Raw genomic sequence first — 20,969 nt, 5'->3', positions numbered from 1 at the left:
TAATACCAGTTTTCTTCGAGTCGTTATACTACATACTGTTGTGCTGAGAACAAACCCAGTTGTAACGAATAAAACAGTTGAAGTGAAGGGTTATTTATGTGTGTGCCGAAGTTATAAATCGAAACCCATAGCCTCATCGCGCTTTGGAAAAGAATCAGTAATAGTTTTTGATTACCTTAAGAACAAAGTAAATTCCAGTTAGGTTCCACATGGTCAAAAGTAATTAGAAGTATCTGATGTACATTCAGTAAAGTGTTTGCAAAGTGCAGAATACAGGGCGAACATTAATAAAATATACGAACTGCAGAGCTGGATTCTTTACTGGAAATGGAGGAAAACATGAACGTGTGTCCGGGAATGTGTCTTTGACTCGGTAGATGGTGCTGACGAGTGGCAGTTCCTCTGGTCACGTGCCGTGGTTTCCTCGTGTGTTACAGGCAGTGTGATTGACGCAGCGCACTGTAAGCAGCAGAATAGTTCGGTGTTCGTGTCGGGAACAAGCCGAGATGGTGTATGTGTACGTTCAAGGAGATGAAAATTTCAGTCCCTGTTACGAAAAATGTTTATGTTCGATTCCATTTGACGTATTCCGTAAAACTTTAGCGGAGTTAAGCCCAAATCATCACTGAAAAGATTTCACTTTTTTTCGGAGTGTGCTTAGGAAAAGAGTCAATAATAGTTTTTGCCTCTAGACAACCTTCACTTCATCGTCGGATTTAAGAGGCTATGATGAGTTTATTTCACATTGGAGAAGGGTTTTAAGAGCTACAGGGCCCATAAGCCTATCTCTGGCAATTTCTTTCTTTCTTTCTTTTCATTTTTTGTTTCCGATTCGTCTCTGCTTCCGCTTATATACTTAACTCTCTGCGTCACGTATCAAGAGACACCATTTCAAGATAACGAGCCACGAAACTCACACGGTTTTCTACAATTTTGCTACCAAGCGGCTGGAATGTATAAACGCACTGCATAACGATTGCGTATTGAGAAAACGGAGTGGACAAGCACATTCAAAAGGCAAATTAAGTCGTATTTCGGAGTTTATTGTGGCGCAATAAGGGGCAGTCAAGTGAGAACCAAAACCCGTCATAGCGGTACCGTGGAATTGTTCCCATCAAAAGTAATCGCCACACGATATTCATCCCACGGGGAGACTGGACGATCAATTTCTGGTTCGTAGAACGTGGCCAGCTGCTGACGGATCCACAACTGCACCCACTCTTGTATCTCCTTGTCCGACTGAAACCGACGCCAAGGCATGTCTTTCTTCACATCCCCAAAGATGCGAACACCACATGCTGAAAGATTCATGGTGTAAGGAGGACGTTGCAGTGCCTGATAACCAATCGCTGCACCTCAGCCTTCGTCTGATTGACAGTACAGGGATGGGCATTATCGTGCTGTTGTCTTCGCCGTTTGCCATCGGACTCAAAATGGTGGCACACATAAGACCACGACGACCTTCTCCGAGTGCCGGGGCCTTCTGCTCGAGCGTGGAGCCACATTCAACGCGCAGCGCTCTGAAGACACGTTGCAGCAAGTGCGACACGTCAGTAAGTCGTAACACCTAAGGATTGCTGTCAGACGGAATCATCCTGGTGCGCGATAATATGCGCACCCACACTGCAACATCGTCCGCACAGCCCAGGTCTTTCACCGTTCGATTTTTAAATGTTTGACGACCTGAAGAAAGACATGTGTAGACGTTGGTTTCAGTCGGACGAGGAAGTGCTAGAGTGGGACGGTTGTGAATCCGCCAGCGGCCGACCGCCTTCTACGAAACATGAACTGGCCGTCTCGCCTCCCTGTAGGATAAATGTCTTAACAAGTGTGGTGATAGTAGGAGGATTTTGTATATTCTGGTTCACTAGCTCAATTTTATAAAAAATCAAAAATTGCTCTTTAACACTCACATATTCTATTTTTCACAAAATTAGTCTAATTATCCAAAACACACAAAATCATCCCACTATCCCATTACCTAATAATAATATAATATAATAAAATAATATAATAATAAGTATAATAAAAAATCACGTCACTATGCTTGCAGCAACCTAGTTTCAGCTACTTTTTGAATGCAAGTAAATTAATTAAAATGTATTAGTTACAAAAAGTAAATTATATTAAAAATTAAAAGGACTACAAAAATGGAGAGCAATAAGAAAATAAATAAAATGTATTATTTAACAAAAGTAAAAGGTATTAAAAATTTTACGTTGTGAATGTATGTAAATAAATAAAATGTATTAGTTAACAAAAGTAAATTTTATTAAAATATAAATGGACAACAATAAGAAAATAAGTAAAATGTATTAGTTAACAAAAGTAAATTATATTAAAAATTAAATGGACTACAAAAAATGGACAGCAATAAGAAAATAAATAAAATGTATTATTTAACAAAAGTAAAAGGTATTAAAAATTTTACATTGTGAATGTATGTAAATAAATAAAATTACAAAAGTAAATTGTATTAAAAATTTTACATTGCGGATGTATGTAAATAAATAAAATGTATTAGTTAACCCAGACATCGTTCCATTAGAACTACTGACAGCCTTGGGAGAGCCAGTCCTGACAAAACTCTACCATCTGGTAAGAAAAATGTATGAGACAGGCGATATACCCTCAAACTTCAAGAGGAATATAATAATTCCAATCCCAAAGAAAGCAGGTGTTGACAGATGTGAAAATTACCGAACTATCAGATTAATAAGTCACGGCTGCAAAATACTAACGCGAATTCTTTACAGACGAATGGAAAAACTGGTAGAAGCCGACCTCGGGGAAGATGAGTTTGGATTCTGTACAAATATGGGAACACGTGAGGCAATACTGACCCTACGACTTATCTTAGAAGCTAGATTAAGAAAAGGCAAACCTATATTTCTAGCATTTGTAGACTTGGAAAAAGCTTTTGACAATGTTGACTGGAATACTCTCTTTCAAATTCTGAAGGTGGCAGGGGTAAACTACAGGGAGTGAAAGGCTATTTACAATTTGTACAGAATCCAGATGGCAGTTATAAGAGTCGAGGGACATGAAAGGAAAGCAATGGTTGGGAAGGGAGTGAGACAGGGTTGTAGTCTCTCCCCTATGCTATTCAATCTGTATATTGAGCAAGCAGTAAAGGTAACAAAAGAAAAATTCGAAGTAGGTATTAAAATCCATGGAGAAGAAGTAAAAACTTTGAGGTTTGCCGATGACGTTGTAATTCTGTCAGAGGCAGCAAAGGACTTGGAAGAGCAGTTGAATGGAATGGACAGTGTCTTGAAGGGAGGATATAAGATGAATATCAACAAAAGCAAAACGAGGATAATTGAATGTAGTCGAATTAAGTCGGGTGATGCTGAGGGGATTAGATTAGGAAATGAGACACTTAAAGTAGTAAAGGAGTTTTGCTATTTGGGGAGCAAAATAACTGATGATGGTCGAAGTAGAGTGGATATAAAATGTAGACTGGCAATGGCAAGGAAAGCGTTTCTGAAGAAGAGAAATTTGTTAACATAGATTTAAGTGTCAGGAAGTCGTTTCTGAAAGTATATGTGTGGAGTGTAGCCATGTATGGAAGTGAAACATGGACGATAAATAGTTTGGCCAAGATGAGAATAGAAGCTTGTGAAACGTGTTGCTACAGAAGAATGCTGAAGATTAGATGGGCAGATCACATAACTAATAAAGGAGGTATTGAATAGGATTGGGGAGAAGAGGAGTTTGTGGCACAACTTGACAAGAAGAAGGGATTGGTTGGTAGGACATGTTCTGAGGCATCAAGGGATCCCCAGTTTAGTATTGGAGGGCAGTGTGGAGGGTAAAAATCGGAGAGGGAGACCAAGAGATGAATACACTAAACAGATTCAGAAGGATGTAGGCTGCAGTACATATTGGGAGATGAAGCAGCTTGCACAGGCTAGAGTAGCATGGAGAGCTGCATCAAACCAGTCTCAGGACTGAAGACCACAAGAACAACAAAAAAATTAAATTTTTACTGAAATATAAATGGACAACAATAGGAACATAAAAAATGAATTAGTTAACAAAGGTACATTGTATTGTTAAAGTAAGTAAAATGTATTAGTTAACAAATGCAAATTTTATAAAAATATAAATGGACAACAGAAAATTGACGCCAATAAAAATTTAAAAAATGAATTAGTTAACAAAGGTAATTTGTATTGTTAATGTAAGTAAATATATTAGTTAACAAAAGTAAATTTTATAAAAATGTAAATGTAAAGCAAAAAATGGACAACTTTAAGAAAATAAAATGAATTAGTTAACAAAAGTATATAATTTTAAAATTTTCGCACTGTGAATGTAAGTAAATTATATTAAAATGTATTAGTTAACAGAAGTAAATTTTATTAAAAATTAAATGGACAACAACAAATGGACAACACTATTAATTTTTATATGTATTAAATGGAGAACAGAGCAAAAGAAATGTGATAAATGCTGTATAGTTAAAGACATTACAGAATATGGAACAAAGTTAGATAAACCAAGATCGATTTGTAAAAAGTGTATAAATAATGATAAACTTAATAAATATTATTCAAACAAATAAATTCAGAACTATAACACATTGAACAGAACAAATGATGTGAAAAGTGTACTAACCGTGAAACAATAAAAAGTGTAACAGTATATGGAAAAAAATTAGGTAGACTAGATTTGCAAAAGATGTTTAAATAATGATCGTATTAGCAGATATTCTATTAAAATGGCTAATATACATAATAGTACGGAAGAAATGCACGACAGAAAACAATGAAATGAACAAAATTGTTGGGACTACAAAGTACAAAATGTAGAAAGTTGTATGGACAACAGTTTGAAAATATGCAATTTATGTAATATTAAAAAGAATTTAGATTGTTTTGCAAGAAATCATGGAAAGATACTATCAATGTGGATAGATTGTAGAAAATTAAGAAGAACAGAAAATCAATAACTAAAATAGATTACCCAAATCCACGGTTTTTGCTGTGGTATGATTCCCAGTTGTCTAATAAATTACATAAAAATATAAGATTATAATATGTATATAGAAGATAGAAACAAATCCAATGTAAGGTTATTAAAATGAAAATTTTAATAAATTTATTGTTGAAGTAATAAAGAACAATATTAGATATAATTCTACAAAATATATAAAAAAGATTAAACTAATAATTTAATTATTAATATTTTTTAAGTTAGATATATAACAAATCAATTATTAATGTTGTTATAAAATTAATGATAAAAAATTTTACCTTATGATGAAGATGATAAAAAATTATTAGAAAATTTGAACCCATCCAATTTGAACATATTAAAAGGCAATGAAAAATCCACTATTTTTGCAACAAGTACATTTGTTTGGGTTGAGTCGTTTTTGAGGGAGGAGACTAGACAGCAAGGTCATTGGTCTCATCGGATTAGGTAAGGAAGAGGAACCATCCTGGCATTTGCCTGGAGCGATTTAGGGAAATAATGGAAAAATCAGGATGTCCAGACGCAGGATTGAACCGTCGTCCTCCCGAATGCAAGTCCAGTGTGCTAGACACTGCGCCACCTCGCTCGGTACATCTGTTTACTTAGTTATGTAAATAAATACATCTTTAGGAATGATTAATTTACTTAGTTATATAAACAAATACATCTGTTTACTTTGTTATGTAAACAAAAATATCGGTTTACTTAGTTATGTAAAAAAATACATCTTTAGGAATAATTAATTTGCTTACTTATATAAACAAATACATCTGTTTCCTTAGTTCTGTAAAACACAAAGATAATTGTGTACAACAACAATAAATTAAACACAGAAAATATACCAGATTGTTATTGGTTGCAAGAAGAGATTAAGAATAAAAATATTTATCTAAATTACAAGATTAAAGTATAATATCGATAAAATTTAAACAACACCTTAAAGAAAGACTTATGTTTGTTATTTAATTTATATTTATCTAGACCCTTAGGTCTAACATATAATGAAAAAGACCTATATTTGTAAGCAAATACATCTGTTTTAACAGTTATGTAAACAAATACATCTGTTTCCTTAGTTACGTAAACAAATAAAATTAGAAAGAATGTAGACATAGATGATACTAATTTATTAGTAAATTTGAGACCTGTATGCCAGACAGGGTTAAAAGATGATAAAAAAACACTATATTTTTAATGAATCTAGTTTATATTGTTTAATTTTAAAATCAGTCTTTCTCCAACTCTATAATACAGTAGTTTATGGAAGAAAACAGAAATGCTAAAATTATGGATCTATTTTTTAAGAATGAAATCCATTACCAAGATATAAGCGAAAAATTAAATAGTTAGTTAGACAAAGAATACCAAATAGTATGTTTAGATTTAGTTTTACTTTAAAATGGTTGTGTAAAAATTACAGTTTATGACAAACAAAAAGATGCTTTTGTAGAATTAAAAGATTTAAATAATCGAAGTAGAAAAAGATAGATAAACAAGATTCTTAAAACAATTAACAAATGTTATTTGGAAGAAAACGATTTGCATTCTAACGAAGAAAGCCAACAAAAAGGTAGCGATAAACATTATGAAGGTGATTTTCCACATTAATAAGTTGTAAAAGGACACAATGGTGAACAAATTTACAGAAGAAGGTTTTAAATTATTATATATTTTACAATATTTTTATGTAGCACTGTTTTAGTGCTACCAAAATTTTTATTTATTTTACAATAGTTTAGGTAGTCCTAAAACAAAGATAAATTATTTCTATTAAAAACAGTCTTGATCACGATTTATTTAACAAAGTGACCGGTTTCGACCACTACTGTGGTCATCTTCAGACCATTGAGTAGGAACCTCTTTCTGTTGGAGAATCACTACTCTGATGATTCTCCAACAGAAAGAGGTTCCTACTCAATGGTCTGAAGATGACCACAGTAGTGGTCGAAACCGGTCACCTTGTTAAATAAATCGTGATCAAGACTGTTTTTAATAGTAATTATTTATAAGACATTGATCACTGCTGTTCCCGTAATGCATTCAAAAGTAAAGATAAATTAATTAAACTTAGAACAATGATCAATTAAATTCGAAATTACAGTAAACAAATAAATGTTAAACAAATATTAAGCAAACTTTAAACTACTTTTTGAGGTCGCGTTTTGCGAGACCAAAATATTAGCAAAATTTGATTTATTTTCTGCATAAATTGATTTAACTTGGAACAAAGATAAATTAATTAAACTTTAAACTACGATAAATTAATTACACTATAAACAAAGATCAATTAAATTCGAAATGACAGTACACAAACAAATGTTAAACAAACTTTAAACTAATTTTGCGTGTTAAGCTAAACAATAACATTAACATAAAAATAAACATGAAAACGTATGTTAACATAAACATAAAATAAATATAAAAACGTTTGTTTACATAACCATAAAATAAATATAAAAAATGTATGTTCGCATATGTTAATATAAAAAGCATATGGTAACGTGTTTTATATTAACATACGTTTTTTATATTTATTTTATGTTTATGTTAACATACGTTTTTTATATTATAACACTAATTTGCAACATGATGAAGCTCTGTCTCAATTATCTCTGGCATCCATGATAATTAGATGTCACTCCCAGAAAATTGAACAGAACATGGTTCCTACGACGACTCTACTTTTCTTCAATATACTCTATGAGCATACAAATTATCTTATGAGCTATTTTCACGTGACAAATGCCAACTGATATGAAACAGTTGTTAATAAGAACTGTGAATGCATTTGTTGGTGTCTATCGATTCCATGACATACAAGGGTGCTGTCGAAGTATCATACTGTCATCTACTGCATTGTAGGGGTTAGAAACTAATTTTGGAATTTTAGTATGAATGGATTCTCTATCGACTGATGTAAAATTTATTTTAAAAAGTTCTATAAAATAAGATTTACTGAACATCGTATCTGTCACTGTAATAATGTGAGAATTTCGGTGTTACAGGATGAATTTGCTTCCATTGGATACAAAAGGAAATTGAGTAGAATTGACATAAAGAAAGTTAATAGGCACTTTGGCTGTATATAATACGAATTAACTTTCAGTGTCATGTTTTCTGAAGAGTATCCGAAATTGTCTTCTGAAACAATGGCATCTTCAGTTGGGGTAAATACATGGTAATGGCAAGAAGGCAATGTTCATCACACAAGACATCATGTTACACTACAGCACATTCAAGATACTGGTTCTACATCACGTAGCTTTTTTTGCAAGTAAACTGTTCCTGCATTTTGTGGAATGATTGTAATTATCTTGCAACTGCTTGCTGGCATAGTATTATTTCCAATCTGTATAGTCATTTAGAAGTTATTTCACACTGTTTTCCACTAATTTAATAGCTGGTTTTGTCAAATAAAAGAGGTTAACGCTTTACAGTATTGCACTCTATAACTAATTAAAAAGCATGTACTGACTTATTATTTTCAGCAGTCCAGTGTTGCGCGGAGCTCGAGAGTGTGCCGGAAAGCAATGTCTCCGAATTTTTAATTCTGTTAACAAGATCGGTTGATGTATCAGACGTCGGGCATACTACTCGGTCGACTTCCCCATTTCGCTGACACAAATTGCAACCCCCTGCCGCTAGAGGGCTCCGAATTCTAGCGCGTAACGTGACACTGTGTAGCGTAACTGTCAGTGCGCGATATAAACAGCGTGCTGTAATCGAGTTTCCAACCGTTGAACAACTGTAGAAGAGATCGTCCACACATGTATGACGACGCCAGAGCACACACGAGCGCTGCGACAGCTGCAGCAGGGCGACGCCTTGGGTTCACCGTCACCGGTCACCCTCCATACAGTCCCGACTTGGCCCCATACGATTTTAACTTCTTCCAAAACTTGAAGAGCACACGGATTTCACTTTGATAATGGCGAAGCGGTGCAAGCAGAGGTGAGAGTGTGGCTCTGTCAACAAAGTTACAGCATTCTACAGTGAAGCTCTTAACAGACTGCTCGCTTGTTAGGAGAAATGTGTTCGTCTCTGTGTTGACTAGGCTGAAAAACAAATATGTAGACATGAAGAATAAAGATGTGGAAGGTTAATAAAGTTTGAGGAGGTGTGATCTAGCAAGACCTCGCACACAAACTAAACAATAGAAGGTTGGAAAAAACTGAGATTTCACGAGGTTACACTGTTAAGCCTGCAGACTGTAAGACAGAAAACAAAGTGCACAAATTTTTCAAGTGATCAGTTGTGGAGGAGCCCGTGACAATAATATCATCATACTAATAATTAATGCAACCCGGAACAGGCATAGTCAGTTGCTCTAAAAGTCGTTGGAAAATAGCAGGCGCACTAGCCACACGAAGAGGTAGGTGCAAATATTGCCAGAGACCAAAACTATTCAAAACCAGAACTAGCCGAGCGTGTTCGTCCACAGGAACCGGCACGTGTGCTTTAGACACATCACTTTTGGAAAATTACTGGCCACATGATATTTTCACCAACAGTTCCTCCTGGTATGGGAGAGGGTACGTACCCACAATTGACTGCGTGTTGACAGTAGAACTGAAGTTGGCACAGAGGCAAAGTTTCCCCAACGGCTTCTGAGCTGTAACCAGAGGAGACGATCATTCACCATCCATAACAGATTGTACCAATTCCACGGATTTAAGCCTGTCCAATTCTGCTTTCATTTGATCTTTCAGGATGACAGGAATAGGACGTGAATGTCAAAAACGTGGATTTCAAACGAAATATAAGCATAAAAATACGTAGCACACCCTATACCTTCCAAAAACAAGTCAAAAACTCCTCATTCAGTGTTTCCAACTGAGAGTAGAATAGCTGGTCCGACACAAGTTGAACTGCGGTGGTGTCAGAGAATCCAAATGCCTTAAATGCGTCGCTACCAGACAAGTTCTCAACACCGGCATCAGTGACCACCAAAAACGTAATGAAACGAACCACTGACTGGTAAGAGGCAGACGCCGTCAATTGTCCCAATAACGCAATAATGTTCTGTTTGTTGTAACTGATCAGCTTCCACGTGACTGGTGAGACTGTGGCGAGCCTAAACTCACACAGGTGTGAGAATTCAATAACATCACAGTAGACGGAGCACTTGGTGAAAACACTTATCTCAACAAACAAGTTGAAAGAACTCACAAGCTTATCTGCATCTACATGGTTAATCTGCAATTCACACTTAAGTGCCTGGCAGAGGGTTCATCGAACCATTTTCATACTACTTCTCTACCATTCCACTCTCGAATGGAAAAAGGAACACCTAAATCTTTCCGTTCGAGCTCTGATTTATCTTATTTTATTATGATGATCGTTTCTCCGTACGTAGGTGGGCGTCAACAAAATATTTTCGCATTCGGAAGAGAAAGTTGGTGATCGAAATTTCGTAAATAGATCTCGCCGCGAAGAAAACCGCCTTTGTTTCAGTGACTGCCACCCCAACGAAACGAGCTGCCCTTCTTTGCACTTTTTCGATGTCCTCCGTCAATACTACCTGGTAAGGATCCCACTCCGTGCAGCAATATTCCAGGACAGAACGCACAAGTGTAATGTAGGCTGTCTTTGTAGTGGGTTTGTCGCATCTTCTAAGTGTTCTGCCAACAAAGCACAGCCTTTGTTTCGCCTTCCCCATAATATTATCATGTGGTCTTTCCAATTTAAGTTGCTCGTAACTGTAATTCCTAGGTATTTAGTCGAATTAGCAGCCCTTAGATTTGTGCGATTTATCGTATACCCAAAATTTATCGGATTTCTTTTAGTACGCATGTGGATGACATCGCACTTTTATTTGTTTAATGCCAATTGCTAGTTTTCGCACCATACACAAATTCTCTCTAGATAATTTTGTAATTGGAATTGATCGTCTGATGATTTTAGTAGACGGTAAATTACAGCGTCATCTGCAAACAATCTGCGTCTAGATCATTTATATAAATCAGGAACAGCAGAGGGCCTATGACACTACCTTGCGGAACGCTGGATATCACTTCTGTTCTACTCGATGATTTACCGTCTATCACTACGAACTGTGATCTCTCTGAGAGGAAATCACGAATCCAGTCACACAACTGAGGCGATACTCCAAATTCATGCAATTTGATAATAGTCGCTTGTGAGGAACGGTATCAAAAGCATTCTGTAAATACAGGAACACGGAATCGATCTGAGATCCCTTGTCGACAGCACTCATTGCGCCATGGGAATAAAGAGCTAGCTGCGTTGCACAAGAACGATATTTTCTGAATCCGTGTTGGTTATGTATCAATAAGTCATTTTCTTCAAGGTATACATATATTTTACAAAATTCTACTGGAAATTGAGGTCAGTGATGTGGTTCTGTAATTCAATGGGTTACTCCTATTTCCTTTCATAAATATTGGTGTGACCTGTGCTTCTTTCCAGACTTTATAAACAGACCTTTCGTCAAGTGGCACTGTGGCATTGGGGCTGCACAGTTTATATCCGTGTCCATATACTGAGCAACCTTTGGTGAATGACACACAGAGGTGATGTGGTCCTTTCTCTCAAGCTTTACATGTAGCCCAAAACACAGGGCACGCCGAACATTCAAGTTCAACAAAACAGGAGGGCCAAACAGAGAACGCTGATGCTGCCACTGTGGCGATCGCGGCTGTTTGGGCCGGCCTTGGTCTGCTACGCACTGGGCCCGCATCTTCACTGTCTCTTCCTCGTGCAAGCTATCTGTCGTTCTAGTGGGCACATCTTGCGTCGCTACTGCCAAATCACCCCTTTTTCCAGCTTCATCCCCCGCTGTCTGAGAAACATCAAAAGACTGTGATTGCAGAGTCTGCATAAGAGTCATTATGGGCATCAGTAATGAACTGACATTTACAGCTAAGGCTATGAATTCAGCTGCCCAGACCCTGTATGGTTGGTTCGCTTTCTTGCAACATCGGTACAATTCAACTTGCACCGCTATAAGATGCATTCATTTGTGATGGTGGACTGGACAATAAACTACACCCATGATCTAAAGTAAGATCTCTGGTTGTTGTAAAAGGGCAAGCTGACACAGTAATTGATACACCTTACGTGGAATCTATGAGCGAAAAGGGGCTTTGCACAAATTCGAGTTTGTCACACCGAAAGCTAAAAAAATGCTGTCCGATTCCTTTTTCGTAAGCTGCCCAATCCTCCGCTGAATCATTATACTGAGGAAAAGTGGGTGACTGGAACCGTACCATCTGTTAATGGAAGGCGACAAAGTAGTCACTGCCAAAGTAAGCTGTTCGATCAGGGCCGGTAGCGCGGCGTCAATAATAAGTAAACCTGGTGAAACCACTCTTCAAGACTGCACACGCAGAAACCATTCTGAATTCATCATCAATCGTGTAGTAACCAAGTAACACATAAAACCGATCAAGTAACTGAAATGTGGCTTTATTGATAAGCCTCTGCATAATAACAGAAATAAGCATCTCACGACTCCACACATAACAAGACACAGAACAACAGTTGTTAGCGGTACAAACTAGAAGAACACTGAGTCAGTCAGTGTTGCTGCGTGCATACAGTATATAGGTGCGAGTGGCTGGTAGATGGCACGATGGAGACCGCGCTGTGCGCACAGCTCCTACAGACGCCCTCTAGTGGTCGGCTCGCGCCGATACAGCCGGCAGTCGATACGAGCACACACGCACGGCGACGCTACGGCTGGCGCCCTCACACCAGCACGCACCAGTACCAGGATACAGCAGTCCAGAGTGAAAAAATTTTTAACACGACGAGGTATAGTAACTGAAACAAAGTAAAGTTGGGCATGTTAGTAAGAGGGGTGATTTACAACATGGCCTGGATGGGATTATGAGAAACATCTGCAATTGGAAGTGCCAAGTAAGAGAGTTGTGTATGGTCATTTAGTACTAACCTTAAGTTCATAGTTCATCCTCTTTTCTTTATATGGGGTAGTTCATCTTGTAGCTGTTCCATCTGTTTGTTTCTTCGTTTGTTTGATGTCCTCGGTGTCGACGTACTGCGTTGCTACACTGGTTGAAAAATGGGTTGTGGGTTCCGACACTGACTACTGTAAATAACGTAGCCGACAGGTGTGCAGTTACATTTCACAGTACTTTAATTTCACTGTTAAAAACCCCATAATAATACACAATTATTGACCAGTGCACTACTTGTGTTTAACTTTCGATAAGCCTCATTAATAATTAGCAGGCTAACCATCCACATACTGCTACAATAGTTTACTGTTGAACACCTACGAGAATTAAAAGCCTAACCACGAAGTTCACAGTTCTTGAAGAATAGAAAGGTACGTATGGAGCAGACACTGTCACTGTTTTAACTCACGACCTAACTGCGTAAAACTTATTATACTGTTAAGTTGATGCATTGTTCCATTCTGTTCCGTTCCGTTGTAAATGATACACCTTATGAATTGTTCTTGTGGGAGAATGCTTGGAGACAAAGTGGAGAGCAGGTAGCAAGTAGCACAGTACTGATCTTTGTAGTGGCCGATGGAGATGGCACTGTGAGCATCTCCAAGGGTGGTGGTAGAGTTAGAAATTCGGCGTAGTGTAGAGACGCTGGTGAGGTGATGACAATGGGTGTACGTGGTCGACATAGATGGTCAACGTCTTGCTATGCTGTGTCAAGTTCCCACTTGACGTATTGAACTCTGTGTTGGATGACATCATATTGTAAGTGAAAGTTTTTTTTTCAGGCATGTCAAAGGAGAGTTGTTGAAGGTGTTGAATATTGCCAGTGGTGTGGAAGCAAGCCTGAAGGATCCAGTGACTTAGGTATATCTGTGGTAGGCAGGGTTTTGGTGTCAAATGGGCTGCGCCATTATGTTGGGCCACTGACAGGGTGTCGCCAATGACACCTGTGGTGGACTGGCCACTACTTGTGTGAGTTAGCACACGGCCAGACAGCCTCAGAATCAGATGAGTGACACAGAAAGGCTGCACCAATAATTAATTTGGCTACACTCGCAATTATAAATGTGCAAGTGAGTACATTGTTGAGGGTGAGGCCTAGTATACGTGATCTGTAGACTTGAACTGTCATACCATTTACTGCATGGTGTTGTACAGGTGGATGGGCTGCCGTTTGACATGATGAAGAGGGCAGCAAAGTACTGAACCCTGAGCCAGTGTCGATGAGGTACAGTCAGCCAGCGATGAGGTAAAGAGTCTGCTGTCATGAAAAAGGTGGGGTGGTTTCAGCCTGTCGCCATTGATGTCCAGGCGACATAGATATCCTGTATGGTATGGTGTCTTGTTTCGGAAATTGCGTAGTGGATGGCAGTTGCAAGTGGAATTATTGCGCGTGATACCAGCAAAAGTAATTCCTCACAGGCATGACTCTGTCAGCAGTGTTCAGTGCAGTTGCAGGTGTGGCATGGTTGTCAGTGTTCTGCACAGGCACAGGCCCAGACGCGACACAGATGGCGGATAAGTGGCGGTTTGTTGCGGCTGCGCGAAGGTCATCCCCTCAGCCAAGCGTCAATCGTCAGAGTCACCAGAAGTCAGGTGAGATTGACTCAGCTCATGGTAGGTGGTAGGTTCGTTGTGGAGCCGTTGTAGTTGCAAATCACACTCGCCGCCATTGTGTGAGCATTATTTATGTATTGTCGATGCTGAATAACACAGCATGTTTGATCAGCGAGTTTAATGTATGCATTCTGAGGTTCATGCTTGTGGGCGACCATGGCCAGTTGGACTTGCTGGGGAACCTTCACAACCCACAAGGCTTACTAAATGTGGTCAGGCATGAGGTGGACACCAGTCTGTGTGCAGAGGCGATGCCATAGTCGCGATGGAATCATGTCACTTAAAACTTCATCATAAATGAGATGATGGATTTGTTCCTCAGGAGAGTAGGTGAGGAAGCATAGGAAGGCAGTTTTCACAGTCTTGTATTTTTTTCTGTGGGATGGGCGAGGATGATACTGTTTGTCAAATCCACATGTTCCCGCAAGGGGAGTGACGAATTTCGTGCAACCACTGATGACATCACTCAAAGCAAAACCGCTATCCACAATGACGAGCCAGAGTTGGATGATCTGACTGAAAATGGGGCAGCTTGTGTTGTGTCCTGTGGCTGATAGGTCGCTGAGGCGACGATGCATGGTATGCAATGAGGGAGACAATGCAGCTGGTTGCTTGAGGCCTGGATGATTGGAATCATGCACAGTGGAGATGATAGCTCTTCACAAGTAATGCAACTGGTTGGATTGCTGAGGCTCAGGACTATCCCGATTTGCGAGCAAATATGGGTTTCATGCAAGATCACTGTTTGCTACACTCCATTGTTCAGTATTGTACTGCACAGTCACAGCACAGATCCGAAGAGTGTCACTGTAACTTTTTACCATGTGAGATACATGCAGGGTGTTATCCATAGCACCCAACATTGTGGTGTGAGAACTGTTGTCCAACAGCGTAAATTATGTGGTGCAATGAGAGTACAATGGCACCACTGTAGTGTGCAATAGTTGTAAATGTTCAAGTTACATGTGAACACCGTCGACAGAGCCACCAATGTAGTGCTACAGTGTGTAGGTGGTGGTGATAATGAATAATCACACGACGTAGATAGAATATAGATCACTATTATTAATGAAAGGAGCATAACGTCAGATGCATCTCAACTCAAGAAAGGCATAACGTGAACTAAATGTCAGAAAGTTTTGTGTGAGGTCCTGGTCGACTGCTCGTCATGATTTTTGTCAATGCAGTGATCCTAAAACGTCACAATTGCCCCATATGATGAGGGAATATTAGCATTGACCTTTTCGAGGTAATGTGAGATGATAACAACTTTGTCAAGAACAACAGAAAGCAGTGCAATGTTGTTCACAAACTCGGAGCTACTTGAAGGAGTAGAGGAAGTTGTGTTAGATTCAACCTGTAGTGGTTAATTAAAAAAAAAATAAATGGATAGATGTGAGAGACCGTGAAAAAGGGGAAAAATGAAAAGCAAATCGGACGTTGTATCACAGAAAAGCTATCGTTGGGGTGGTCCTTGTGGCGTTTTTGAGCAAAAGTTAAACCAATTTCCACTACACAAATTTTTGAAATAGAACAGAGAACAACAGAATGTAACTGACAGGGGGAAGTGGCGTAGACGAGAGATCATCCTTTACCAGATTAACTTATCTTCTTTCGGACGGCGTCCACGTCTTCAAAAATCTCTTTCATTTCAGCGTGAAAAATCTGCTCCGAAATCTTGTAATAGTCCAGGAATCACTAATGTACACAAAACCGTCTTGCTATTAAATGCAATTTATTTTAGTTGCTTCTCTCCATCCTCCGAATTTCATAACAACTTCCACAATGTCTACACATTAATAAGTTTTTTCGTCAGCATCCGATCACGCCTGCCTTAAGCTTCGGCTATCAAGAGACAATTGAAACGGAATAAAAAACAAAAAAGAGTTAACAATTTTAGTATTTTCTCTCTGCCGTCGAGCGCTCATACCGCTGCGACGGGATATTTTTATCTGAGGGAACGAATGTAGCGCGGCGAAATTCAAAGTCCCGCTACATCGCCCCCTCGACTGTCACGCTAAAACATTTAGCGTGGCAGGCTAGCAAACAATAGAATAGATATACCTAAATGTCTATTATACATATTTTCCCAGGAAAGGCCACGTGCGTACTTAGAGGATTATCTTTGTCAATACTTGGTTTCTAAATCTATATACTACATTCAATTGTTACAGTTTTGATCCTTTTTACACAATTATATATTTACATACAGTTTGTTTGAACAAGCTGCTCGCCAGCGCAGTTAATGTCATGCCCTTCCAGCGTTGGTTTCCCAATGCATCTCTGGCAGCACGTAGTCTTTGCGCATGCGCAGTAGCATCACTGAATTTCACATGCGGCAGTTTCAAAGTGTTATGACAGTCTTGAACAATATTCACTCTCACATAGTGTTCATTACAAGTTGTTATTCCAGCATAATTGGCGTGTTAAGTCCGGTGACACCATAAGATTGAGCGTCTGCGTGATCTGAAGCAACGTCCATGTCTTCTGTTACGACACAACACTCCAGGTCCTTGTGCGTTTTCATGACTATTGTTCCCGGGGCATATATGGTCGATGTAGTTTTTAGCCTCCACATCGCCTACGACAGGTGCTGAGTTTATTGTCTCTAAAGCATCTGAAGGCCGGCCAGGAACAACGGCGTCGATGTTCGCAAAGGTAGGTGTTTCACCACGTTGTTTACACTTGCCAACAAACGTTCATTTGCAGTGTGAAAATCCTCATTATCGTCGAAGTAAATTGCAGTTTATATCGATTTACAAACAGTTATTTGGTTTATGTACCATGTTTCACAAACAACACAAAATTCGTCGCTTATAACGTTCACAGTTTAACACAGTTTGCAACACTTTTTTGTCATATTTACATTTTAATAGTTCACTTTGTCCAAGCATGTTTACATCGTTAATTATGAAATCTTACCTTTCGTGGTCACATTTCAAAATATGTTGAAAATATGCAAAGTTTTAACACATATACAAATACATATAAATTTACAAGAATCTGCATGTGAAACATTTACACTAAAAATTATACTAAGTCCAATTGGCTTTCTTTTATTGGGGTATTAATTTTTTTTTTCTGGTTTGGGCGTGCCAAGGGATATCAGACTTAATATTTAAAGCACGGGCTTTCCTTCATTTATTATTTCTTTCTTTCGATTCCATATCTTGGCTGGCTAGTGGTTAACCAGGCTTGTAATGACATTAATATTCATGTCTTTTTATTCATACCTGAAAGTTTACTGTCACACATTATATTCTTACATTCCATAAACAAACAATACCCAGCTGCAGGAGGTGGTAGGATAATGGAGAAAGAAAGAAAGATAGACTGGAAGAAACTATTCACTACCTATAAACTATCAAATCCTACAGCTACTCCATAGAAAGAGAACATAATACAACGTTTGCATCACCTTCAAGGGGTGTGTGAAAGGAGGTGCTTACAATTTACCAAATCATGGGTAAATGTAAGTGTCCGTACGTCAAGTCTGTGTAGTGTAACATCATGACAGATTCTCTGTTTGTGTTGTGTTTGTTCATATGACTTAGCGTATTATACCTTAACAAATTCTTGCAAGAGTGAATCGCATATCTGCTCAGTACATCCTCAATATCTCCACTTCTTGTGGATACCGTCTATACAATTGGAAAATGTATCTCAGAGAGATTGTCTCTCTCATAATGCATATTATATAATGACATATCAAATTTCCTCTCAATAGTCAACCATGAACTTTCTTCTACTTCTCTACATCATGTATGTTGTGTACATATATCATTTCTTTGTATAAAACATAAATAAAGAACATAGTATTATAATTGACAGTAAAATGTCTCTTTCTCAGTGTCCGTTGCTCGATGCCGGCTGCACGGGTGGTCACTGCTCCTTTGCACTTACCTTGCATAGCCTGAAAAGTCAAATGTCTTCAACGTAGATGTAATTTTGTCATCTGTTCGTTAAGTGGAGGTGTTGTACGAGTCGCAAAAATGGCCTTAATAACTCTTATCTTTTGCTTCCTCAGGGTTTCCTGTCTTGTGTAAAAAAAAATTTTTTCTATACAAATGTATTCACATGAGGGCTGTGTAAAAACTATATTTCAACTTAAGTTCCTTAAAATATCACTCTCCTGTCTGAACACGAAATATAAATGTTTTCTTCCACACAGTAGCTTAACAAAACTTAACAAAAGGTTACCAAGTTACACTTCTGCCATAAATTAAAGCTAATGTGTTTCCAAGCTACGCTCTTATCACACTTATCTCCACTGCTGTAATCATAATTATGTTCACTCTGCTTTTCTTGCATTCGTTCATTTTCAAGGGCACTGTAAATAGATTCACATTTAACGTCTTGTACTCACGTGTTCTAACTCATCACCAATGTTTTCTTTCAAATTGAAATTCTTATATAATCTTAAAGATGTAGACTGTTTACTCACTTCTCTATGTAGCACAATATTACCAAAACATTCTCACTCATTCCTTACTCACATATTCATCATAATATATATATATCCTTATACATTAAACATATTCCTCATCAAACATTAATATATCACATACGTGGGGCCATTTGGAACTTCCATTCTCATAAAACTCCAATATCATCTTCCTCAAATAATCTCTTTGTCTCCATCAACTACTTCACAGTAACTTACCTTCTTATATTAACTTAAATATTAACTCATTCATACTGATCATTCATTCTTACGTCCTCATTCATTCTGCTACATACCTATGTCATTACTGATCTCAATAGCTATTATTTCCTGTCATTGGAGTGCCTTGAAATAACAAACTAATTGTTGATTTACCTTATAATTTACAATTAACAACAAATGTAACCTGTGTGGTTCTCATTCCTATATGAATATCTTTTCTCATTCAGTAAGTGTACTCACCTGGTTTTACATTCTCTTCATAATTATGTGTACAAGTGTAACTGCAGTATATAATTTCCATAAATTAACGTTTGTGTTCTTAGGCTGTATAACTTAATGTTCGTGTATTCAATACAAAGATTTTTGATCTCGTTCTCACAGCAACTTGCTCATGTTCAACCTAGTTATCATTATATTATGTTGTTTTAGTGCACAAAGGGTTTCAATTGTCTGTGGGGATGAAGCCCCCTCGGCTTGTGAGATAACGGTTATTCTAGGGAGTAACAACCTGGGTGAGGTATGCTTGCTATTCTGAAAGGACCTGAATATAATAGCTGCCATTTTCTGTTCAGTTGTTTTAATTTTGTAGACTTGGGATGTGAACGCAAAAGAATAAGGTCATCAACTTGATAGGTTTGTTAATTCCTGTTCTACTGTCATTTTGTCGTCGTACCTGAGGAAACAAAACGTCTCCGCCGTTGCGCTCTTACAACACCTCACGACCGAAGCACGAGCGCTTAGCTCGGACGTCGACTGTTTTCCGTCGTCTGCTGTGTTTGGCCGAGTTCATTGACCAGCTCCACTATGTTTACATTCCGGCCGGTTGGCGCCCACGCGTCAGCTGATGGCGCGCCGCAATTGTTATTGCTACTTCGTGGCGGGGAGTGCATAACTGTACTAGGGAACGGGGGCGGATTCCGTGGAGGGTTATGATTTGTCATGCGTGAATTTTGTGTGTTCATATTCTGTCGGTGATTGTTGGGATTGCTATTGTTTTGGTGGTAATTATGTCTGTTATATGTCATGTTCCTGTCAAAATAGCCCGGGTTGTACCGGTTATTCTCACGTCTCCTATTGCTGTTGTTGTTGTTCTGTCTGTGATTTTCATTTTGCATGTAGTTACCATTTTGTTATGGGTGATAATTATTGTAGTTATCGTTATTCCACGAATTTCTGTGGTTGTTCCTACCGTCATACAATTTTCCATTTGAATATGTTTCGCGCGCAGGCATCGTATTGTGTCGCGGCGCGGACGGATGGTTCCACCAACCACCGTCACTACGGTTCCTTTGGGGTGGGTACTGATTTTGTTTACTAATATGCGTAAAATTTGAATGGCGTGAATCGCCTCTGTAAACTACGTCCATTTGATCTAAGAAGTTTAAGAAAGTCTTAACGTCATTCTCCGGTACTCCTATCAATCTGTCTCGGTATGGAAAGGGTAAGTGGCTCTTTAAAGTGTCAATTATCGCTGGCAAGTCGGCTGGTTTGGACCAGTACAGTGTCTTGTCTAGGTACCTCTCAAAGTATTGTCTTAATGTCTCTTTTTTAGGGTCATAGGTCTCGGGGTTGCACACTTCTCTCCTCAGACTCTGTTGCTCATTCTCGGACCAGAATTCGTCCAGGAAGGCTTGTTCGAACTGTTCAAACGTAAGGCACCGCCGTTTCATAGCGGCACCCCACTTAGCTGCTCGTCCTCTCATGAGATTGGTGACGTATATGATTTTATCGACTTCTGACCAACTACGTGGAAAAACACCGTCAAA

At 38.4% G+C, this 20,969-nt stretch overlaps 1 protein-coding gene across 2 annotated transcripts in view; it reads left to right on the top strand.

Moving 5' to 3' along the window:
• The window catches only part of LOC126234396 (zinc metalloproteinase nas-14-like), a 300,270-nt gene that overhangs the window by 100,994 nt on the left and 178,307 nt on the right, over nt 1-20,969 (top strand). Inside the window, exon 5 of one of the 2 annotated variants that reach the window (XM_049943087.1) lies at nt 7,989-8,376. The exons of the other annotated variant lie outside the window; for it this stretch is intronic. Coding sequence (XP_049799044.1) covers nt 7,989-8,072 — 84 coding nt within the window. The 3' untranslated portion in view covers nt 8,073-8,376. Of the gene's footprint in view, nt 1-7,988; nt 8,377-20,969 lie in introns of those variants that run through there. 2 annotated transcript variants of the gene reach the window in all.

This window comes from Schistocerca nitens, chromosome 1 (assembly GCF_023898315.1).
Source record: "Schistocerca nitens isolate TAMUIC-IGC-003100 chromosome 1, iqSchNite1.1, whole genome shotgun sequence".
Lineage (NCBI taxonomy): Eukaryota > Metazoa > Arthropoda > Insecta > Orthoptera > Acrididae > Schistocerca > Schistocerca nitens.
This window is presented reverse-complemented; position numbering and strand designations above follow the sequence as displayed.